Source organism: Podarcis muralis, chromosome 18 (genome assembly GCF_964188315.1).
Source record: "Podarcis muralis chromosome 18, rPodMur119.hap1.1, whole genome shotgun sequence".
Taxonomy (NCBI): Eukaryota; Metazoa; Chordata; class Lepidosauria; order Squamata; family Lacertidae; genus Podarcis; species Podarcis muralis.
The window spans coordinates 7,424,785-7,448,697 of record NC_135672.1 but is presented as its reverse complement, the minus strand read 5'-3'; the positions used below and the strand labels follow the sequence as shown (position 1 = coordinate 7,448,697).

The window sequence follows — 23,913 nt, the reverse complement described above, 5'->3', positions numbered from 1 at the left end:
GTGTGCGTCCTATGGAGCGAATGCAGGCTCCTTGGCTTCAGCGATAGCAATGTGAAGCCTCTGAAGCGCAGAGGAAGCGCTCCCTCCGTGCTCCGGGGGCTTTGCGTTGCTTTCGTTGAAGCCTGGAGAGCGAGAGGGGTCGGCGCACACCGACCCCTCTCGCTCACCAGGCTTCAGGGATAGCCGAAGCCTTCGGAGTGCAGTGCGAGTTCCCGCTGCGCTCCGCAGGCTTCGGGGTCCTTTCGCTGAAGCCAGGAGAGTTTTGCTCTCCCGCCTTCAGCAAAAGGAACCTGAAGCCTGTGAAGCGCAGTGGGAACTCGCACTGCGCTCTGAAGGCTTCAGGGGTAGCCGCCTGAGCGAGTTCCCGCTGCGCTCTGCAGGCTTCGGGTTCCTTTTGCTGAAGCCAGGAGTGCAAGACTCCTGGCTTCAGCAGAGAGGGACAGCTGCGCAGCGCCCCTTCAGCCAAGCGGGAGAAGAAATGGAAGGGGCTCCGTTTCTCCTACCGCTTCGCTGAAGGGGCGCTGAGCAGAGAGGGGTAGAAATGTTTTTTCTTGTTCTCCCCCTCTAAAACAAGGTGCGTCCTATTGTCCGGTGCGTCCTATAGAGTGAATAATACGGTAATTTCGAACGCTGCTTGGGGAGCTGTAACCAGTCAGTATAGTAAAAATATTACCTAGATGGACCCAGTGGTTTGGCTCAGTGCTAGGCAGCTTCCTGTGTCCCTAAACACCAGTGGTTAATCACCTTTGTTCTTGAGCACTAATCGCAATACCCTTGGAAGGCAGAAAGACATGATAGACTTTCGTAGAACCACAGAATTGTATGGTTGGAGCGAACCCCAAGAGCATATCAATTACCCGTTCTGCATATCAAAGGTAAACTGGTCATGTAGACAATCTACATGCGGGGCAGAACCCAGCACTGAAACCTTAACCCTGATCGGCTGTTTTTCTACATGTGAGGAAGCTACTTGCCTGCCCGCCCCCTGTGGAGGTTATTCAAAACTCAAGCTGCGGAGTTAAGAAGGGACTGCGTTTTATTTCTGAACCGCCACTTTTCAGGTACTCAACCTTCCCAACGCAGTTTACAATATTTCAGAAATGATACAGGGTCCATTGTCCCCCCACTTCCAGTGCTCAGAGGCGAGTGCCTCTGTGTATATGTACAAAATGGCAACACACAAACACACGAGGGAGGGATCAGCAGGTTTGTGCAAAAACCGTTTTTGCAAAAGTGCAAAAAGTCCGAAGGAGGAGCCCAAGAGCCATTTAATGTAGCTTGTCCTTCATTGGCGGTTTAAATATGAGATTGGGGATTATGAGGATTATATATGAGATTGATTTGGCTCATGTACTTGGCACACTGTCCCTAAAACCATATTGGGTAGTGTAACATAGTGGTTGCAGGGCCCGGCTTTTAATCTGCTGCCCCTGGTTCTTGGTCTTGATATGATTTGAATCGTAGAATCATAGCATCATAGAGTTGGAAGGGACCACAAGGATCATCTAGCCCAACCCTCTGCAATGCAGGAATCTTTCGAGAGCCAGTGTGGTGTAGTGGTTAAGAGCGGTAGACTTGTAATCTGGTGAACCGGGTTCGCTTCCCCGCTCCTCCACATGCAGCTGCTGGGTGACCTTGGGCCAGTCACACTTCTCTGAAGTCTCTCAGCCCCACTCACCTCACAGAGTGTTTGTTGTGGGGGAGGAAGGGAAAGGAGATTGTTAGCCGCTTTGAGACTCCTTAAAGGGAGTGAAAGGCGGGATATCAAATCCAAACTCTTCTTCTTCTTCTTCTTTCGGCCTAAACGGCCTCGGTCCAGTATATCTGAAGGAGCGTCTCCACCCCCATCGTTCCGCCCAGACACTGAGGTCCAGCGCCGAGGGCCTTCTGGTGGTTCCCTCACTGCGAGAAGCCAAGTTACAGGGAACCAGGCAGAGGGCCTTCTCGGTGGTGGCACCCGCCCTGTGGAACCCCCTCCCACCAGATGTCAAAGAGAAGAACAGCTACCAGACTTTTAGAAGACATCTGAAGGCAGCCCTGTTTAGGGAAGCTTTTAATGTTTGATGCATTACTGTATTTTAATATTTTGTTGAAAGCCGCCCAGAGTGGCTGGGGAAGCCCAGCCAGATGAGCGGGGTATAAATAATAAATTATTATTATTATTATTATCCATACAGAAAACACTGGCCTGCGTAAGCCTCTAGTTGTTGTTGTTGTTTAGTCGTTTAGTCGTGTCCGACTCTTCGTGACCCCATGGACCAGAGCACGCCAGGCACCTCTGTCCTCCACTACCTCCCGCAGTTTGGTCAAACTCATGCTGGTAACCTCGAAAACACTATCCAACCATCTCTGTCGTCCCCTTCTCCTTGCGCCCTCCATCTTTCCCAGCATCAGGGTCTTTTCCAGGGAGTCTTCCCTTCTCATGAGGTGGCCAAAGTACTGGAGCCTCAGCTTCAGGATCTGTCCTTCCAGTGAGCACTCAGGGCTGATTTCCTTCAGAATGGAGAGGTTTGATCTTCTTGCAGTCCATGGGACTCTCAAGAGTCTTCTCCAGCACCATAATTCAAAAGCATCAATTCTTTGGCAATCAGCCTTCTTTATGGTCCAGCTCTCACTTCCATACATCACTACTGGGAAAACCATGGCTTCTAAGCCTCTAAGTGTTCCTTATAAGCTAAACCCTGAGCTAAAACAGCTGCTCTCCCAGCACCTGTCCTCCAGTTAAGATATATGGCTTTTAACTCCACGTAAAAGTAAAGCAGAAATTCTCCTTGCCTGTCTGCTGCAATTACCATTAACTGCTGACTCAACTGACTTTGAACCTATTAAACATTAAAACAAATGGAAAACCAGGGAGGAGCTCAATGGCCAGCAGCCTTCCTTGTTGCCATCTTCAGCCCACGAAGCTTTAATTCTATCAATGTATAAATGTTTTTAAACAGTTATTTTCCTATGCTTTTAGCTGTTTTTATTCTTGTCTGTGGGGACGCGGGTGGCGCTGTGGGTAAAACCTCAGTGCCTAGGGCTTGCCGATCGCATGGTCGGCGGTTCGAATCCCCACGGCGGGGTGAGCTCCCACTGCTCGGTCCCAGCACCTGCCAACCTAGCAGTTCGAAAGCACGTCAAAGTGCAAGTAGATAAATAGGTACCGCTTTATAGCGGGAAGGTAAACTGCATTTCCGTGTGCTGCGCTGGTGCCGGCTTGCCAGAGCAACTTCGTCACGCTGGCCACGTGACCCGGAAGTGTCTCCAGACAGCGCTGGCCCCCGGCCTCTTAAGTGAGATGGGCGCACAACCCTAGAGTCGGACACGACTGGCCCGTACGGGCAGGGGTACCTTTACCTTTACCTTTACCTTTACCTATTCTTGTCTGTAAGCGGCCTTGAGTCCCGTTAGGGAGAAAGGCAGGGTAGGTAGAATGAAAGAAAGAAAGAAAGAAAGAAAGAAAGAAAGAAAGAAAGAAAGAAAGAATTTACATGCCACCTTTCATTTCAAGGAGAAAAACACCAAGGCTGTTCACAAGCAGTTTAAAAGCCAATGGGAAAATAACACCACCAGTTATTAAATTAAATTTCCCATAAGGTCAGTTGGAACTACAATCAAAGCAGGAGAGTTGAGTCGGGAGGTCAGGAAAATGCTTGTCTAAACAGGGAGCGGTCAAGAGCCAAGGGTCAGGCGTTCAGCAGGGAGGACATTCTACCACACTGGCGCCACCACTGTCAAAGCCTGGCTCCGTGTTACCACAGTAGTCTTGCCTAGTGCCCTGCTGTTGCTGTTGGATTTACATTGCCCTGACCACTCTCTCGGTGTGAGTTGCAGTCCAGAACCACTTGGAGGGCACCAGGTTGGAGGAGACTGAAATGCACTGGTGGTCGGATTCTGCATAAGGCAGTTGATTGGTCTGCAGATAACTTTCTGAATCGCCCCTTAAGGCTAAGAGGTTAGATGTCCCAGAAGGCTTCTTAGCTGTTTATTGTTTCTTCCCACCCCTTCTCTTAAGAATTGCTGTTGTAGCGTCACGCTGAATTGGGTGCCGTCCGGAAGCTACTTGTGGTTTTGTGATATTTACTTGATCTCAATTAAAGGTATCATGTCCCACTCCCTGTTCTCGGTTGTCTCCTCTCCCACGCTGAATTAATATGACTGTCTGCATTTATCTGCCTGCGGATTTGTTTTACATGCAGTCGTACCTTGGTTCTCGAACTTAATCCGTTCCGGGAGTCCGTTCGACTCCCAAAAGGGTTCGAAAACAAACGCGCGGCTTCTGATTGGCTGCAGGAGCTTCCTGCACTCAATCGGAAGCTGCGACTGATGTTCGGCTTCCCAAAAAAACGTTTGGAAACTGGAACACTCACTTCCGGGTTTGGGGTGTTCAGGAGCCAATTTGTTCGGGGTCCAAGCCGTTCGAGTACCAAGGTACCCCTGTATTTATATCCCACTTTTCGGGCAGAAGAAACCCGCCCCCCCAACGTGGCTCTCAGCAGTTGCCATTCAGTCATATTAACGGAGTGGTATCTCTTGTCGAAGGCAGAGGGCCCGGTGGGTGTTGGAACTGGGGTTTCAAGGGATGATTGCAGGGAGGGGGGCATCTCCCAATTCATTTCCCCCTGTGGTGAAAAATTCATGTGCGTAAAGGTTTGCAGCAAAGTGGCTGAGGCAACGCCAGTGTTTTGATTGCAGGAGGAGCCGAGAGCCTTCATGTCCTCTGAGAAATTATTTGTTGCTCTGACTCCAAAAACGTGCTGGGCTCTCTGAGATGGGTTCTGCCAGGGATTCCACGTGAACACATGAGAGCCCTGTTGCGTTCAGCTGAGCGGAGTGCGTAAATCATACGTACACCCTCCTGGTGCAGCTGCAGATATGATTTTAGGCTGCTGTCGATAGAACCACAAAACCCCAAGTTAATGGGGATTACTGGCTTGTCTTGAGCTAAGTTCCATTCCCCTATCAAATATCTTACGGGCTGTCACATAGAGGAAGGCGCAAGCTTGTTTTTTCCTGCTCTGGAGGGTAGGACTCGAACCAATGGCTTCAAGTTACCAGACAGGAGATACTGTTTGACAGCAGAGCGAACTCCATCGGAAGGTGGTGGACTCTCCTTCCTTGGAGGTTTTCAAACAGAGGTTGGATGGCCATCTCTCACGGATGCTTTAGTTGTGGCAGGCACCCTTCGTTAAATAGAACACTTGCAGGAAGGCTGTTCACCTTCCATAGAAAGCGTTGTTGCTTACCATCCCTGCAGCTTACAGTGGAAAAGTCCTTAAAACATTTAGATAAATCTTGCTGTATGAATTCCCTCCCAGTTTTTGAAGTCCTTCTGAAAGGCAGGAGGCGACCCAAAAGCTTGCAAAGAAGCTCATGGTTTATCTTTCTCTCCCCCCCCCCCCCACAAATGAGGCTGCAGTTCAGGGATTTGGCAAGCCTTGAGCACATTTTGGTTCTGTTGCATAAGACTGCTTCGGAGAGAGGGCCAGCTTTCTGCTCCGTTTGTCTCCCTCCTTGAGGCTGCCTGCTTGCTTGACCTCCTTCTCTGTTCCCTGTGTGCAGTCCCGCAGAACAACGAGAAGCTACAGGAGAGCCCGTGTGTCTTTGCCCTGACGCCGAGGCAAGTGGAGCTCATCAGAAATTCCAGGTATTCTGCGGGGTTTCCCTTTGACCGGAGACTTCCTTTTTCTCTGCTGGGGTTTTTACCTGGGTTAGGCCTTTCTCCAGGCCTCGTGAGCTGGCATCTGGAGCCAGTGGGCAGGCAACACCCCGCAACTGACGCCCTGGGCATTGTTCTGAGAGTGGGACCCCTTTGCTGTGGATGCTATGGTGGCAATAGAGTGCGTTTGAGTTCATTGTACCACATTCAAGTGACCAACCCTCCAGCAGAGCTTTTGGCCTCTAGCCTGCAAACTGGGAATGAACAACATCAGAGAACAGAATCTAAGCTGACAAACCAGAATTCCTCTGTGTGTGTGTGTGTCCCCGTGTCCCCGCTGAAAAATCCTGGGGTCGGTCTTGGGTTTATTACTCTTGCGATAAATGTTTCCCTTCTCTGTGAACACAGATGCTTAACCTGGAGGGGATGTTTGTCTTGTTTTCACTTGGCAGGGAGCTGCAGCCAGGTGTGAGATCGGTCCAGGTAGTCCTCAGGTAAGTCTGAACGCTGCGGCTGCTAATTAAAGCCCCTGAGATGGGGGCAGCGGGTGGGTGTGGGGAGGATTATTACAAAAGCCAGGCAGTGGCGTCATCGGAAGAGATCCTTGGCTGACAAACTTGCAAGCGGCTTCCCTGCGTAGCGGTTCCCTGGGCCCCAGTCTCCATCTCCTAACGCAAAGCTCCTGCTGATTCACAAGGTCACAGCTTGCCTGTACACCTGCTTGTTTTCCATGGCCACTCCTGATCACGAGGAAAAGCCTTGAGCTTTTGAAGGTGACGGCTAGGTTTCCAAGAGACCGGGGCTTCTTCCGCACAAAGCATTTAAGTCACATGGCTTCCCCCCCAGAGAATCCTACAGGCCGCAGTTTGTCAAGGTTTCTGGGAGGTGTAGCTGTGTGGTGGGCAAACTACAGTTCACGGGGTTATTTTTTGCAGTGTACGCAAAAACTGTGTTTCCAAAAAAATGTTTAGGGGTACAGTGGTACCTTGGGTTACAGATGCTTCAGGTTACAGACACTTCAGGTTACAGACTCCTCTAACCCAGAAATAGAACCTCGGGTTAAGAACTTTGCTTCAAGATGAGAATAGAAATCGTGTGACAGCAGCGGGAGGCCCCATTAGCTAAAGTGGTACCTCAGGTTAAGAACAGTTTCAGGTTAAGAACGGACCTCCAGAACGAATTAAGTTCTTAACATGAGGTACCACTGTACTCTCATTTTCCTACACATATTGAAGTAAAGGTAAAGGTACCCCTGACCGTTAGGTCCAGTCGCGGATGACTCTGGGGTCATGTGGCCAGCATGACTGAGCCGCTTCTGGCGAACCAGAGCAGCGCACGGAAACGCCGTTTACCTTCCCGCCGGAGTGGTACCTATTTATCTACTTGCACTTTGATGTGCTTTCGAACTGCTAGGTGAGCATGAGCTGAGACCGAGCAATGGGTGCTCACCCCGTCATGGAGATTCAAACCACCAGCCTTCTTATCGACAAGCCCTAGGCTCTGTGAAATGTCTAAACCACTGAGCCTCTTGGGCTTGCTGATCAGAAGGTTGGCGGTTCGAATCCCTGCATCAGAGTGAGCTCCCATTGCTCTGTCCCAACTCCTGCCAACCTGGCAGTTTGAAAGCACGCCAGTGCAAGTAGATAAATAGATACTGCTGTGGCAGGAAGGTAAACAGCATTTCCATGCGCTCTGGTTTCTGTCACAGTGTTCCATTGTGCAAGAAGTGGTTTAGTTCTGCTGGCCACACGACCCAGAAAGCTGTCTGTGGACAAACGCCAGCTCCCTCGGCCTGAAAGCGAGATGAGCGCCGCAACCCCAGAGTCGCCTTTGACTGGACTTAACCGTCCAGGGGTCCTTTACCTTTACAAACCGCTATTCTGAATAACGCATTATAGGGGGAACTGGGGGTGGGTTTGTGGAACTGAGCAAAGAAGCATGGGAACGACTGGTCTAGAGCCTTTGCTTTCTTTGCCCCGCAGAATCTGCTACACAGATACCAGATGCCCTCAGGAAGACCAGTATCCCCCAAACATCGCTGTGAAAGTGAACCATAGTTACTGTTCTGTCCCGGTAAGTCAACCCAAATCCTCTGAAACTCTTACAGAAGAGGACAGGGGTGTCCACTGCCCATTTTTTGTGAGATGGGCTGCCTTCCGTTGGTGTTTCATACCATCCATCAGCAGCGTGGAGGGTGGGCTGTCTCATCATTTGCAGAGGTGAAAGCTGCCACCGCTTTCTCCAGGCCAAGACTTTGTCCTCAACCATAGCCAGCCTCCCTGGATGGGGCAGAGTTTTGCACAATTCAAAGTGTTGGTGCTGACCTTCAAAGCCCTAAACCAGGCTTCCTCAACCTTGGCCCGCCAGATGTTTTTGGCCTACAACTCCCATGATCCCTAGCTAGCAGCACCAGTGGTCAGGGATGATGGGAATTGTAGTCCCAAACATCTGGAGGGCTGAAGGTTGAGGAAGCCTGCAGCCTAAATGGCCTCGGCCCAATATCCCTGAAGGAGCGTCTCCACCCCCATCGTCCAGCCCAGACACCGAGGTCCAGGGCTGAGGGCCTTCTGGCGGTTCTCTCTCTGCGAGAAGTGAGGTTACAGGGAACCAGGCAGAGGGCCTTCTTGGTAGTGGTGCCCGCCCTGTGGAACGCCCTCCTATCAGATGTGAGGAAATAAACAATTATCTGACTTTTAGAAGACATCTGAAGGCGGTCCTGTTTAGGGAAGTTTCTAATGTTTGATGTTTGATTGTGTTTTTAATATTCTGTTGGGAGCTACCCAGAGTGGCTGGGGAGGCCCGGCCAGATGGGCAGGGTATAAGTAATAAATTATTACTATTACATTATGATATCCAGCTGCATCCAGTTTGGGGTGGGTTTTCCTCAGTGTCCTTGCTGGGAATCTTGTGCCCTGCAGGGTCTTTGAAATGGACGGTTTGTGAGCAGATGGCAGAGAAACAAATAAGCCTTGAAGGTTCTTGAGCAGAAATTTAGCAAAAGATGGAGATGCATTCCTCTTCTTCTTTGTTTACATCACTGGCTGCTTCCTGCTTTTCGGGTGTGTGTGTGATTTGTGACTTTTGCTGGCAATGAAACAAACACCTCTCCCTCTCCCTCTCTGTCTTTCTAGGGCTATTATCCCTCCAACAAACCAGGTGTGGAGCCCAAGCGGCCTTGTCGTCCCATCAACCTCACTCACCTCATGTACCTGTCTTCCGCAACCAACCGCATCACCGTCATCTGGGGCAATTACGGAAAGGTGCGGGGCAAGTTGGGCGGGCAGTCACAAAATTGCCGCTGCCCCTCTTCTCCTCCCCCCTTAAATGTTTGTCCTGCTTTGCGTATGCAGACGTGTTTTCAGCTGTGCCCGGGCGTGGTTATGCACGCCCACTCCCTCTTTCGGTAGGTGTGCCAATGTCAAAATTGAGTTGAGCTGCTGACTCTCCCTGTTCCTTTAAGAAGCCGGCTGTGCAAAGTGCTGACTGGCCACCCTGTTGTGTGACTGTCACAACCTTGGCTCAGAGAAGAGTGGATTTGATTTAAATCATGGGTAGGCAAACTAAGGCCCGGGGGCCGGATCCGGCCCAATCGCCTTCTCAATCTGGCCCGCGGGTGATGCGGGAATCAGTGTGTTTTTATATGAGTAGAATGTGTCCTTTTATTTAAAATGCATCTCTGGGTTATTTGTGGGGCATAGGAATTACCGTAGTTTTTTTTTTTTTCTTTCCAAAATATAGTCTGGCCCCCCATAAGGTCTGAGGGACAGTGTACCGGCCCCCTGCTGAAAAAGTTTGCTGACCCCTGATTTAAATCAAATCGATTTAAATTACGATTTAAATCTCTAGTCAGTAAGGCTTGATTTAAATTTTTATTTTTTTTTAACAGAAAGACTCATTCTTGCTAGTTTTAGCTTAACAACCAGATGAAGGTTTCATTTTTGGAATGATAAATTTCCAGAGAAGTTTTTTACAGTTATATCAGAAATTACCGATTTGGTTATACTATTAGAAATACATAGACCGATAATTATGAAATTGTTGTGAGGTTTAATTAGGACAGTCCACATATACATTGGTACTCCGGGTTACAGACACTTCATGTTACATACGCTTCAGGTTACAGACTCCACTAACCCAGAAATAGTACCTCGGGTTAAGAACTTTGCTTCAGGATGAGAACAGAAATTGCGTGGTGGTGGCATGCAGCAGTGGGAGGCCTCCTTAGCTAAAGTGGTGCTTCAGGTTAAGACCAGTTTCAGGTTAAGAACGGACCTCCAGAACGAATTAAGTTCTTAACCCGAGGTACCACTGTATACTGGCTTCCTCCGGCCTCTTTTTTTCAATGGTGACCCAGACCACTGGTAATGTAAGAATATTCTTCACAGCTGTGAGCAGGGCAGTGGGGTTGGCTAAGCGAAGACAAGCGACGGCAATTCACTGTGACGTTGTTCCCTGCTCCTTCTTAGGCCGCACAGAAAAAGCATTTTGGTTCCTGAAATTCATTCCAATTGTGCGGATAAAATACAGCGGTACCTTGGTTTAAGAACAACTTAGTTTATGAACAACTTGGATTAAGAACGCTGCAAACCCAGAAGTAGGTGTTTTTGTTAAAGTTTGTGGGTCATAAATCCTTTGACCCACTGAGTCTGCTGCAGCGGCCCTGTAATAAATTTGATTTATTGCTACTCCGACAAACTTCCGATGGCGCCCACACGCTTCCACTCGCGTGCTGGCTCTCTTCTCAGTTGCCGGATGATAGCAGAGTTCACACGCAGCGTAAAATGGCTTGTCTCTGTCATAGCTGTCAAGCGTCCCTTATTTGGCGGGACAGTCCCTTATCCCAGCGCCATGTCCCACTGCTGTCCCTTATTGATGATGTCCCTTAAATAAGCTACTGAAGGTAATGGGGCCCTTTCTATGTCCAGCTGTGCTTTGCCAACAACAAATTGTTGCTTTTTTGTGTGTTGAATATATGCTGTATGGTCATTTATGGACCTAATAGGTATCTAAAGCCATTTGCATGCAACAAAATACGTATTTTATCAAAGTAATTGTTGTTCCCTTATTTTGGCTGCTGATCCCTTATTTTCGAGGCTGCTGGCCCCTTATTTTCAAATCTGTAAGTTGACGGCTATGGTCTCTGTCGACGTGGTGTCTCCAATAATTCAGCTTGACACCAGTGCTTAGAAGCATTCAAAAACAGAAAAGAAAAACCTACAGAATCTAGCTGCATGCTTGCAGCTTTCTTTCTAACAAAAACGAAACTATCTTGCTCACGTTCTCAGACAGACTGCTCTCCAGAGAGAGCTCAGCCCCCACAGAGCACAGATCAAAGGGAAATGCCCAGGTCATGTGGGCAATGCAACCAATGAATAAGAACGCTTCCTGAAGTGTTAACTCTTAACTGTCCAGAACCACAACAGTTTTGGTTTGTGAACTTTGCCTTGGAAGCAGAACATGTTGAGTGTGTTCCATTTGTAAATTGTAAATCTGCTATGGGGAAAGCACGCCTTGGTTTAAGAACGCTTTGGTTTAAGAACAGACTTCCGGAACGGATTAAGCTCGTAAACCAAGGTACCATTGTATAGCTGATAGAATTCTACAGGGTGTGATAATGCTGTCAAAACATTGAAGATCCAGTGATCTCCAGGCATTCTCCTCCAGATGGTGGAGAGGTCAGGCACCCAGGCATCTTCACTTGATCGCACGCCCTGAGAGGGTCAATAATGGGCAGAGCAGGAGATGCGAATTTTGCCTTTGCACAGTCAGCTAGTTCCGCCGCTCTCACGTTTCTCCTCCCAGGAAGGCAGGAAGCATGGTCAGGAAACACCTTCTAGCCTGGCACGAATACGCAAGGAGCGGGTGGGCAAAGCAAGACCAATGAGAGGTGTGGCTCAGGAGGGTATATGGCCTAGAGCAGTGTTTCCCAACCTTTTTTGGGCAAAGGCACACGGAGGTAGGCTGGTGTGCCGTGGGAGGGAGGCGGGCGAGTCGGGCGGCGAGCACACGCGGGGCGGCGAGCGACCTCCCTCCCACATCCCATCGCCGCTCGCTTCGGCCGGCCTACTGGGCTGTCGCAGGCGGAAGGCCTGCGCATGCGCGAGGTTTTCGCGCCTTCCTCCAGTAGGCCGGCCGAAGCGAGCGGCGATGGGATGTGGGAGGGAGGGAGCTCGCCGCCCCGCGTGTGCTCGCCGCCGCCGCCCCGCCTCTCGCCGCCCGAGTCGCCCGCCTCCCTCCCACGGAACACAAGGCAACGTTCCGCGGCACACTAGTGTGCCGCGGAACACCGGTTGGGAAACACTGGCCTAGAGGGCTGCATTTGCTGCCAGGTCTGGAGGTTCCCCTCCCCTGGTTCAAATAATACCCTGTTTCCCCCAAAATAAGACAGTGTCTTATATTAATTTTTCCTCCCAAAGGTGCGCTAGGTCTTATTTTCAGGGGATGTCTTATTTTTCAATGAAGAAGAATTCGGTGCACATTTATTGTCTAATTGTGAGTCAGCCAGAGCGAGCAGCAGGCGGCAGCTTGCCCTGGCAGTGGCACGGGCTCTCTGATTTAAAGAGACCTCGCACTGCCTGAACAGCTCCGGCTGCGCTGCGGCCAATCAGTGAGCTGCGTGGCGGCGCCCACCGCTACGGTCCAGAGGAGTCAGACGCCTTATGGAAGCTTCGGGGGCCTTATATTCCGGGGAGGCCTTATGTTTGGGGGAGGCCTTATTATCGGGGAGGCCTTATTTTCAGGGGATGCCTTATATTACAGCGAGAGGCAAAACTGGAAGTACCGTATTTTTCGCTCCATAAGGCGCACCTACTTTTGGGGGGGGGGTGGATTCAAGAAAAATATTATTTAAAGGGAGCGCTGAGCAGAGCCTGTATGCATCCCAGGCTCTGCTCAGCGCTCCCTTTCATGAGCCGCGTGGAGCGTGTGTGCGGCACTTGCAGGCTTTTCCCCGAGGAGGGAGAAGGGCGGCCGATCACTGGCTGCTCCCAGTCTTCCCGCTGCTCCCTAAACTTGTGGGGCTGGCAGGGGAAGCCCAGGTTCCCCCCCCCCCCCCAGCCCCAGGGACCACACATTCGCTCCATAAGACGCACAGACATTTCCCCTTAGATTTTAAGAGGGGAAAAGTGCATCTTATGAAGCGAAAAATACGGTAGGTCTTATTTTCGGGGGATGTCTTACTTTCGGGGAAAGACGGTAAGCACAGGAACCGAAACGCAGGAAGGATCCTTTGCCAGGTGATAGGAGGGATGCTTTGAAAGACCAAGGAAGCTTTCCCTGCCCTGTGATTTCTCACATCCCCTCTGTTCTCCTCCCGCTCTTCAGAGTTATTCCGTGGGCCTCTTCCTCGTGAGACAGATGACGTCGGCAGAGCTGCTCCAGAGGTTGAGAGTAATCGGCATCAAGCACCCAGAGCTGTGCAAAGCACTTGGTGAGTTGGCACGCTTCTCCGTAGAATCGTAGAGTCTCAAGGGACCCCCGAAGGCCATGCAATGCGGGAATATTTTCCCCAACGTGGGACTCGAACCCACAGCCCTGAAATTAATGGTAGCGTGCTCCTGTGGACGGGGGGGCGGTACATGAAGAAGGGAGTTCTGCAGATCGGGAGTTGCAATCCGGCAGTCTCCAGAAGGCTGCCGGTTCGCCGCCCCTGGGCCAGTGTTAGAAACTCAGGTATGTAAACGAGGTGCAAAATGGCTCCTTAAACCAGGGTTGCAGTCGCCAAAACAGATAGTCCTAGTTGCCATTTGGGAAGGCCAGACAACTAGGAAGTTGTATTTTTCAGTGCAACTCTCTGGTTCCTGAAATCTGTCCTGATTGTGAGGATAAAATAGCACAGATCGAATTCTACAGGGTTTGTTGTTAAGTACAGTGGTACCTCGGGTTACATACGCTTCAGGTTACAGACTCCGCTAACCCAGAAATAGTACCTCGGGTTAAGAACTTTGCTTCAGGATAAGAACAGAAATCGTGCAGTGGCGGCACAGTGGCAGCGGGAGGCCCCATTAGCTAAAGTGGTGCTTCAGGTTAAGAACAGTTTCAGGTTAAGAACGGACCTCCGGAACGAATTAAGTACTTAACCCGAGGTACCACTGTATTTGTGTTTTTAATATTCTGTTGGGAGCAGCCCAGAGAGGCTGGGGAAACCCTGTCAGGTGGGCAGGATATGAATAATAATAATAATAATAATAATAATAATAATAATAATAATAATAATAATATTGCTGTAGCCCCTCTGAACAGCCTGCTATCGGGGAAGAGCCTCAGCACGACCGATAAATCATAACAAACCCAACCCCTAGCTCACAATGATTGTGCCAAAAAACACGTTGCGGAGTATACCTGCCGTAAAACACCTGTCTAGAGGGGCCCTTTGTCTTGGGCAGAGGCATGTCGAGGGGGGAACGAGACAGATTCTTCCACTGCCCGCTTTCTCCGTTCCCTGGGGAGTGGTGAAAGTCGCTAACAAAGGACCACCGCTTTGTTCCCTCTCTTCTCTTCTTCCACATATTCTCCTCCCGACTCAACAACTGTAGTTAAAGAGAAGCTTCGCCTGGATCCAGAAAGCGAAATCGCCACCACTGGTGTCCGAGTGTCTCTCATATGCCCGGTAAGTGATCCATGTTGTGTTGTAAAGCTCTCTCTCTGTGTGTGTGTGTGTGTGAGAGAGAGAGTTTAGAGTTGGCAGCCACAGCACAGCTCACATGCCTTGGGAACAGCTGATTGGCCATTGCAGGAGGATGCTTTGACACTTTCAAGATTTCCTTAAGTCCAGTAGCCTTGGAACGTTTATTATTTGTTTACCCCATTTTATATCAAGGTGGCATCCTGGTTTCCCCCACTCCTCATTTAATCTCCGCAACAACCCTGTTGGGAACCTCCCCGAGATCTTCGGAGGAAGGGTGGTATATAAATTTAATAAATAGATCTCTGCTGTTTTCAAGCTCCTTGAGGCTACTGAGTCTTCCACCCTCCCTTTGGAAGCTGGGCTTTGCTCAGCAAAGGCATATCCCTGTCCTTAAAGGGACCCCTGACCATTAGGTCCAGTCGTGGCCGACTCTGGGGTTGCGGCGCTCATCTCGCTTTACTGGCCGAGGGAGCCGGCGTACAGCTTTGTCAATGCCCAGCTTTTTGGACCTACGCAAATCATGACGCTGCCCTCTGGTATTTAATTGGCTAGGTAAAGGTAAAGGGACCCCTGACCATTAAGTACAGTCGTGACCGACTCTGGGGTTGCAGCGCTCATCTCGCTTTATTGGCCGAGGGAGCCGGCGTACAGCTTCCGGGTCATGTGGCCAGCATGACTAAGCCGCTTCTGGCAAACAGAGCAGCGCACGGAAACACCGTTTACCTTCCCGCCGGAGTGGTACCTATTTATCTACTTGCACTTTGACGTGCTTTCGAACAGCTAGGTGGGCAGGAGCAGGGACCGAACAACAGGAGCTCACCCCGTCGCGGGGATTCAAACTGCCGACCATTCAGTTGGCAAGCCCAAGCAGCACAGTGGTTTAACCCACAGCGCCACCCGCGTGCCTGTCTTACAACTTCCCTTTGAGATCCTGCATCGGCAAAGACTTAGGCAGGCATAGGCATACAATCTACCCTGGCCTTAGGGCCAGATAGGTAAAGGTAAAGGGGCCCCTGACCATTAGGTCCAGTCGTGGCCGACTCTGGGGTTGCAGCGCTCATCTCGCTTTACTGGCCGAGGGAGCCGGCGTACAGCTTCCGGGTCATGTGCCCAGCATGACTAAGCTGCTTCTGGCGAACCAGAGTAGCGCACGGAAACACCATTTACCTTCCCGCCAGAGTGGTACCTATTTATCTACTTGCAGTTTGACGTGCTTTCGAACTGCTAGGTTGGCAGGAGCAGGGACCGAGCAACGGGAGCTCACCCTGTGGCGGGGATTTGAACCGCCGACCTTCTGATTGGCAAGTCCTAGGCTCTGTTGTTTAACCCAATTTTAAAAGGGGGTAGCCCTCCCCCACTGCTCTGCACTCTCCTTGAGTGCCTCTACATGGCTAGAATGTGCCATTGAACTCTGAAAAGGCCTCTTACTTGCCTTGATGGATTTTGGAGGGGGTTGTGTGTGTAGGAATTCGCCTTCTATACAAAGGCAAACATTTGCATCTGTTGCTCCGCCCACCTTTGCTCAGGCCCCGCCTACCACCACCAGGTGGCTCCGGGAGGCTGTCTAGAAGTAAATGCGGCCCTCAGGCTGACAGTGGTTCCTAGAGCGCCAAAAGAGCTGCCCCAGGCCTTCCTCCTTTCGGTCCGTTCTGGGGCTTTTATAACGTTCCTCACCTTTCTCTCCAAAGCTTGTGAAGATGCGTCTGTCGGTGCCGTGTCGGGCCGAGACCTGCGCTCATCTCCAGTGTTTCGACGCCGTTTTCTACCTGCAGATGAATGAGAAGAAGCCCACCTGGATGTGCCCAGTTTGCGACAAACCGGCCACTTACGACCAACTGATGATCGATGGGTGAGTTGAGCTCATTGCCTCATCGGAAGCAGTTCTCTCTTTTTACCTCTGTGTGTGTGTGTGTGTGTGTGTGTGTGTGTGTGTGTTGAGCATAGCTGTCAACTTACAGATTTGAAAATAAGGGACCAGCAGCCTCGAAAATAAGGGGTCAGCAGCCAAAATAAGGGATTTTCAGAGCACAGGTATGTTCGACTTCTGAGCCCCTCCGAGCCAAAGGCAGAAAGCCCAGCCAGCAGCCAAACGAAGCCTCAAGCGGTGGTTCCCACAGCACAGCAACCCGGCAAAGGGGATGCAGCAAGGAAAACCACCGTCACCTCGGGGACTCGCAAGATTTTTTCGTCTTGCGAAGCAACCCCATAGGGAAATTCGTTTTGCGAAGCGCCTCCAAAACGGAAAACCCTTTCGTCTAGCAGGTTTTCCGTCTTGCGAGGCGTTCGTCTTGTGGGGCACCACTGTAGTTTGCCATTCTTCCCTGGTAGGGACTTTTGTCTTCTTTCCATCTCTGGGCTTTAAAGAGAGGCAAAGCCTTGTGTGAGGAATTAGGATACTGATATGTCACTTTCTAACAAGATCTCCAAGCGACTTTCCTTTAAAAACATCATGATAAACCTAATCCTCCTCATATGTGTGTGCGTATATTTATATTACAATAGAGATATTTCACATCTGGCATATATTTCACATTCGGCAACCAGTGTGCCCCTTTGGTTTCACATAGTACATGGGTAAAAAGGTAAAGGTAAAGGGACCCCTGACCATTAGGTCCAGTCGTGACCGACTCTGGGGTTGCAGCGCTCATCTCGCTTTATTGGCCGAGGGAGCTGGCATACAGCTTCCGGGTCATGTGGCCAGCAGGACTAAGCCGCTTCTGGCGAACCAGAGCAGCGCACGGAAACGCCGTTTACCTTCCCGCCGGAGCGGTACCTATTTATCTACTTGCATTTTGACGTGCTTTCGAACTGCTAGGTTGGCAGGAGCAGGGACCGAGCAACGGGAGCTCACCCCGTCATTGCGGGGATTTGAACCACCAACCTTCTGATCAGCAAGTCCTAGGCTCTGTGGTTTAACCCACAGCGCCACCCACGTCCCTAGTACACGGGTAGGCAAGTCTAAAGAGCCCGGGACACAAATTTTCATGGCTTCATTTACCTGAAGTATTGTATTTAGCATTAACTCTGGAACTCTGGAAGTGCATGCTTGACACATCTCAGAATTAAATCGGCAGCTGTGCTGTCTCTTCCCCCACAGGCTCTTGTCGAAGATCTTGACGGAATGCGAAGATGCCGATGAGATTGAATACTTGGTGGACGGCTCCTGGTGCCCTATCAAAGCAGAAAAGGAGAGGAGCTACAGTCCCCAGTGTCCAATTTTAGTTGTGGGTGGGTCCACAGGTGAGTCTAAAAATATTTGCTGGTCACTGCTGTGTTTCCTTCCTAAACGGGGACCAAAGGCCCAGTAACCCTGGTGCCGCAGAGCTTTGAAAGTTTCAGCTGCACCCAACGTTACTCCTGCCTGATCAGAGTAGACCCACTGAAGGACTTGACCATGGGTAGGCAAGCTAAGGCCCGGGGGCCAGATCCGGCCCAATCGCCTTCTAAATCCAGCCCGCGAACGGTCCAGGAATCAGTGTGTTTTTACATGAGTAGATTGTGTGCTTTTATTTAAAATGCATCTCTGGGTTAGTTGTGGGGTATAGGAATTCGTTCATTCCCCCCCCCTTCAAAATATAGTCTGCCCCCCCCCCACAAGCGCTAAATTGCGCTTTGCACATGCGCACAAGCTCCAAATTGCGCCGTGCACCTGTGCAGATACGACGCTTCAGTTTGCACTCTTTTCATGTTGCGAACGGGCCTATGGAACAGATCCCGTTCCGCAACCAGAGGTACCACTGTACATAATAGATGTACCTATTTTAGAAAGGTGATAATGATGATGATAATTCTTAACATAATACTACTACAGTGGTGCCTCGCAAGACGAACGCCTCGCAAAACGAAAAACTCGCAAGACGAAAGAGTTTTCCGTTTTTGAGTCGTTCCGCAAGACGAATTTCCCTATGGGCTTGCTTTGCAAGAAGAAAGCCCATAGGGAAATCTCCGGGGACCTCTTTTAAATGCTGGCGGTGGGGAGCAAAGCCTTCGCTGCCGCCCGCCAGCATTTTAAAATCGCCCTGGGACAGCGGAGGCTTTGCTGCCGCCCGCCAGCATTTTAAAATCGCCCCGGGACAGCGGAGAAGTCTCCGCTGTCCCGGGGGCTTTTAAAATGCTGGCGGTCGGCAGCAAAGCCCTCCTGTCCCTGGAGCTTGCAGGGCGGGAGGTGGGGAGAAGGGCTTTTCTTCCCACCGCCAGCCTTCAGAACAGCCTTCTGAAGGCTGGCGGTGGGAAGAAAAGCCCTTGTCCCCCCCCCCCCCCAGCCTTCAGAAAAGGTCGGGGTACAGACTGTCCCCGGACCTGGTCTGAAGGCGGTTTCCATAGGAACGCATTGATAGATTTTCAATGCATCCCTATGGGAAACCATGCTTCGCAAGACGAAAAACTCGCAAGAAGAAAAAACTTGCGGAACGAATTAATTTCATCTTGCGAGGCACCACTGTACTAATAATAACGCATGTTAATTCCCCCTGACGCTCCTTCCCCCTGCTTCCAGGTGGCACTTCGGAGGCCAACGGTGTGCCGCCTCCTGCCCCCAGCGTGGAGAACGGCAAGGTCCCCGCCGACGTGGTGGACTTGACGCTGGACAGCTCGTCCTCCGAGGAAGAGGACGACGACGACGAAGAGGAGGACGACGACGGCGGACCCAAAAGGAAACTGCCCCGCCTATACAAGAACGGCTTGGCATCCGCCTGCTGACTGCAGGGGGCGCTCCGGGTCCTCCGCGTGGGAAAAGCTTGAATACCTTGGTGCTTATTCAGACGTGGGAAGAGGGGGCTTTCTCTCCCTTCCCCCTCTCCATCTCGCCCTCTTGCAAAGCTGCCCCCCTGTGACTTCCCAGTTCCAAGTTAATTTTTTTAAAAAAAGAAAGAAAGAAAAGAAAGAAAAATTAAGAAGGCCTGCCGGGGGCGAGGGTGTGGCGGCGACGTTGGCGGAGCTCCTGCGTGGCTGGAAGACGAGCCATCCTCTCTCTGGGGTCTTTTGCCAGCTCAGCTTGCACCGCCGCGAGAAGCAGGGCCGGGACGGCACACCCCTCTCTTGCATGGAGGAGTCGTGTCGGGAATTGGCCACTGGCTCTCCTCTCCTTCCTCGCGCCCCCGACCCCCGGCTCTCCTCTCTGCCCCCGTTGCTTCTTGGATGACCTGGTGCCAGCTGCTCGGAGCATGTCTGAGCGCCGGCGGGCAACCTGAACTCTTCCGGGCCTCCCAAAAGCGGCATGTGTCTCTTTGGTCTTGCCTTGTTCGACAGCCATTCCTGACTCCTCCTCAATCTCTCTCTCTCTCTTTCCCTTTCTCTGACACGTGCGAGACCCCTCGCTGGACGTTTTAAGGGAGTGCTGTGTGTTTGTTGCCCTTCGCGTCGATGCCCGGAGGCTCCTAGAACCAGCAGGTTTCCCTGGTCCCCCCCTCCACTGCCCCCCGTCCCATGGGCACGTCAGGAAAGGGCTTTGGGAGGGGAGCCGGTGCAAGATGGACCTAGACTTTGAAACCAAGATGGTTTAGAGTTCCTTGGAGCATTCTTGGGAGAGAACCTCATGTAAAGAACTCTTTTTAGCTTCTCCCGAAAATAATGTAGAATTCTTAACATACTGATTCCCTGTTACTCCCCGCGCCCCCTTTTTTTAAGTTGAACAAAGCCATTGGGGAGGTGGGAGGTGGGGATGGGGTCGGAATGCGGAATGGGCTTGAACCACAAACCTGTCGTCTTTTCTTCCCCTTTCTTTTGAAGTGCAATAACTTGGTGTGTTTTGGAAGGCGAAAGGGGCTGTGTGTCTCCCCGTCCCACCCTCTTTAATCTCACCAGGGCTTTAGCTTGAGTCGGGTGTTTTGGGGAACAAAACAGCTTTTTTTTGCCAGGGGGCGGGGGTGGGCTAGGAGTGGACGGGCCGGCGGGTTTGGGGGGGGGCACAATGGCCCTTTCCAGAACAGAAATGCCAGGTGGAGGAACTTTTTATTATTATTATTATTATTATTGTTTCTACCCAACTACCTCGGTTTTAAGACAGACAAACAGAAATTCAGGTGTAGCTCAGTCATGAAGTGGTGGTGGGCAGCATGCAGGTACTGTTGTCTTTTTAAAAATTGCCTATGGACTTCCAGCTGCTTTGATACGTCTCCCCCTCTGTCCCCCCAAAGCGCACGCCCTCGTGTATCCGTGAACTCTTTTTAAATATTGCCCCCCTCTGCTCTGCCTGGCCTCGGATCGCTTGCCTACGTCTGCTCTTGACTTTCATTGCTGGCAAGCGAGGAAATGCTCGCCCCTCATATCACACACACACACACACACACACACACACACACACACACCCTCTGCCCAGGAGCTGGTGCACTACTAGTAACCCCATGCAGATGACCAAGGAAAAGTGTGCCTGCTGGTTTCGTGCGTTTACACTAGGCCAAGACTGTGCAAGGTGGGCTTTTGTTGCACACACTGAAAACTGAATTGGCCTCGCATTTTATTTCGGTGGGTCGGGGGAGTTTGTCCTGTTTCCTTTGCCCTACCTTCCCCCCCCCCTTTCCTGCCAGTCTCTCCTGTTGTCCGTCCGCCAGCCCAGCAAACCTGGAACGCGGGGTGCTTTTGCTGTTTCCTCCCCCCCAAAAAACAAAACAAAACCATGATGTGTGTTCCAGGCACCTCCACCTTCTGCTCTCTCCCCTGAAGCTGGAGGGAACAGCACCGTCGTCCTTTTTTTAAAAAACCAGACCAGTGGTGCTTTTCTTGAGCGTTGCGTTTTCAAAAAAAAGAGAGCAATACCTCTTCCAAAGGACTGTGCCCCCGGGAGGGGTTGCCAAACAGAGAAATGGCACCTCCTTGACTCCAGGCCGAGAGTGCGTCTCTTGTCTCCCTTTTCCAGGCTTCGCGTGGCCTGGGGGAAAGAAAGCCCTCTCCAGGGTGTTTTAAAGGAAAGCCAGTTCAAGTGTATTTTATAGAAGCCCCCAGACATAAACGGTTGCTGTATAGGACCTCACTCAAGGAGAAGCAAAGCGCTTAGGAGTTCAGCTGGGTCGTGGCAAGTAATTCTTGTCAGCGGCTTTTCTCTCCCCCTGAACATCCCACCCCACTGATGGGCCCCATGCCTGGTGAAGGGCTCTTGAAGAACCCCTGGGATAAATAGCACTCGGCAGGGGCAAAGCCCTGCCCCAGTCCCTTGGAGAAGCCGATGTGGAGAAAAGATGGCTGCAGGAAGGGAGGCGTGGCAAGTCATCCAAACTTCCTGGCTCTTCCACTCCCCCCCCCGCTCTCCTCCCCCATATTACCATATATATCCACCCCCACCCCCCCGCACCCGGTCAAACATCTCAAACTGAAGCAATACGTTTGCAGTTTTTAAAACGCGCACACACAAGACCTCCAGATCCACTGACGGTTTGCAAAGGTCTTTCCTTGTACAGATGATGGTCGCTTGCCTCCTCAGCCACTCAGTAGTTCGTCCCACTCCTCTCCCTCAGGATTATAATTTGTGTGCTTAACCTTCTTTGGCTCCCCATCCCAGACACTGTCCATTGAGACTTCGCATCCTTCCTTCCTTCCTTCCTTCCTGATTTCCATTCTGTACATATGTTTTTGCTTAACATACCTGTCCTGGTCCCCCCCCCTTTGTGTGTGTGTGTGTGTGTGTGTGTGTGTGTAAAGAAAAGAAATCATTATTTTTTTTCTTTCCTTCAATACACATTCTTCAGAATTCAAAAGTATAGTGTTTGTTAAATAAAATGAATTGAAAGATTTCACTTTAACCTGCTTTCACTTATGCCTGACGTTGTTGCGATGGGTTGGCTCAAAGCTCCGTCTTAGCCCAGTGTCCTGTTTCCAGCAGTGGTCAACCCAATGGTTTGGAAGGCCTCGCGAGCAGGATGAGTCTTTGGTTGCTTGAACCCCACCTTCTGGTATCCTCCTCCTGAACATGTTCTGTTCTGTTTAGCATTGATTTAGATTTACCGTACTTTTTGCTCGATAAGACTCACTTTTTCCCTCCTAAAAAGTAAGGGGAAATGTGTGTGCGTCTTATGGAACGAATGCAGGCTGCGCAGCTATCCCAGAACAGCAAGAGGGATTGCTGCTTTCGCTGCGCAGCGATCCCTCTTGCTGTTCTGGCTTCTGGGATTCAGAATATTTCCCCCCCCCCTTGTTTTCCTCCTCCAAAAACTAGGTGCGTCTTGTGGTCTGGTGCGTCTCATAGAGCGAAAAATACGGTAGTTGATTTAGAGCTGTTGGTTTATTTCTGAAGAACATGGGTAAGAATTGTCTTGCAGGAACAACACCAGTTCTAGAGCAGGGGTCCCCAAATTTAGGTCCGCGGGCTGGATAAGGCCCGAGGGACTCGTTTATCCGGTCCGTGGCGACGCCCGCTGCCGCCACCCGCTCTTACCGGCGCTGCACTGCGCAGCTGCCCACTTCCAGGTCGGAGGAGCACTGAAATAGCTTGTGTGCACGCACAAGCGTTACTTCCACATGCACAAGCGTTATTTCCAGTGCACATCCTGGTCGGAGGAGGCCCATGCACATGCGCACAAGCTATTTCCGGTGCTGCTCCGACCCGGAAGTGCTCTGAAAATAGCGTGTGCGCACGCATATGGGCACGCACTCCTCCGGCCCACCACGCGATTGGCGCTGGAGACACCGGCCCGAGGCGCGGTAAGTTTGCTGACCCCTGTTCTAATCTAGAGTATTGTTGTTGTGAACAAAAAGCCAAACAGCTGCCTCAGAACGATAAATGGGGTGTATGTGTGTGTCTCCTAACCTTCGCCTTCCCCTTTGTTTCTTTGATCTGGCGGTACTTTGAGAGAGATACAGCCCCTGTCCCTAGTTTATTGACTCCGTGTTCAGATAATGCTGAACTATACAATTTCTGTCAACCCTACAAAACATGGCCCAGTGGTCAGGAATGATGGAGGCTGTGGTACAGCCACATCTGGCAGACTTAGTATAAGCTGGTTTTCTCCTGCCCCAGACACTAGGACCCGAACCACTGGCTTCAAGTTATAAGGAGATTGCGACTCAACATCAGGAAGAACTTTCTGACAGTAAGAGCTCTTTGACAGTGGAACTGTCTCCATCGAGAGGTGGTGATTCTCCTTCTTTGGAGGTTTTTAAGTAGAGGTTGGATGGCCATCTGTCATGGATGCTTTAGCTGAGATCCCTGCATTTGCAGGGGGTTGGATTAGATGACCCTCAGAGTCCCCTCCAACTCTGCAATTCTGTGATCTTTAGACAGCTTCCTATGTCTCAAGCTGGTCTGAGGAACCTTTGATTCTCCAGATGCTGATGAACTACAAGTCCCACCATCCATGGCAGTTGGCCATGCTTGCTGTGGCTGATGGGAGTTGTAGTTCAGTAACATTTAGAGGGCCAAAGGGTCCCCACATCTGATCTACTCATGGTGGCTGGAGCATCAGATTTCCTTTGATCTGAGAGTCTCTGTTTGCCTTTGGGATGAGTTCAGCTTGAGTTTTGAAACCGTTCCATTTGCCTTTTCCCTGTTTCTGCAACCTCTTGCAATCCCCAGTCATGCTCGTACTTTCATGTGTGCCGGAGAGGGTTCTCCTGTGTGGAGTTTGGCTGAACAGGTTTCTCTATCCTTGCTTAAATAAATGGCGCAGCAGCTATGGAGAATGAGGCTTCCCTGGGACTGCTCTCTAGCATGTGG

At 50.9% G+C, this 23,913-nt stretch overlaps 1 protein-coding gene across 2 annotated transcripts in view; it reads left to right on the top strand.

Annotated features, from left to right (window-relative positions):
• The window catches only part of PIAS4 (protein inhibitor of activated STAT 4), a 36,954-nt gene extending 14,951 nt beyond the window's left edge, over positions 1 to 22,003 (top strand). For both annotated transcript variants that reach the window (XM_028713419.2, XM_028713420.2), the window contains exons 3-11: positions 5,548 to 5,632; positions 6,097 to 6,138; positions 7,627 to 7,717; positions 8,776 to 8,904; positions 12,968 to 13,073; positions 14,179 to 14,252; positions 15,959 to 16,119; positions 17,368 to 17,510; positions 18,766 to 22,003. In XM_028713419.2, the coding sequence (XP_028569252.2) occupies positions 5,548 to 5,632; positions 6,097 to 6,138; positions 7,627 to 7,717; positions 8,776 to 8,904; positions 12,968 to 13,073; positions 14,179 to 14,252; positions 15,959 to 16,119; positions 17,368 to 17,510; positions 18,766 to 18,968 (1,034 nt within the window). In that variant the 3' untranslated portion in view covers positions 18,969 to 22,003. The remainder of the gene's footprint in view (positions 1 to 5,547; positions 5,633 to 6,096; positions 6,139 to 7,626; positions 7,718 to 8,775; positions 8,905 to 12,967; positions 13,074 to 14,178; positions 14,253 to 15,958; positions 16,120 to 17,367; positions 17,511 to 18,765) is intronic.
• Positions 22,004 to 23,913: the final 1,910 nt, after the last annotated feature.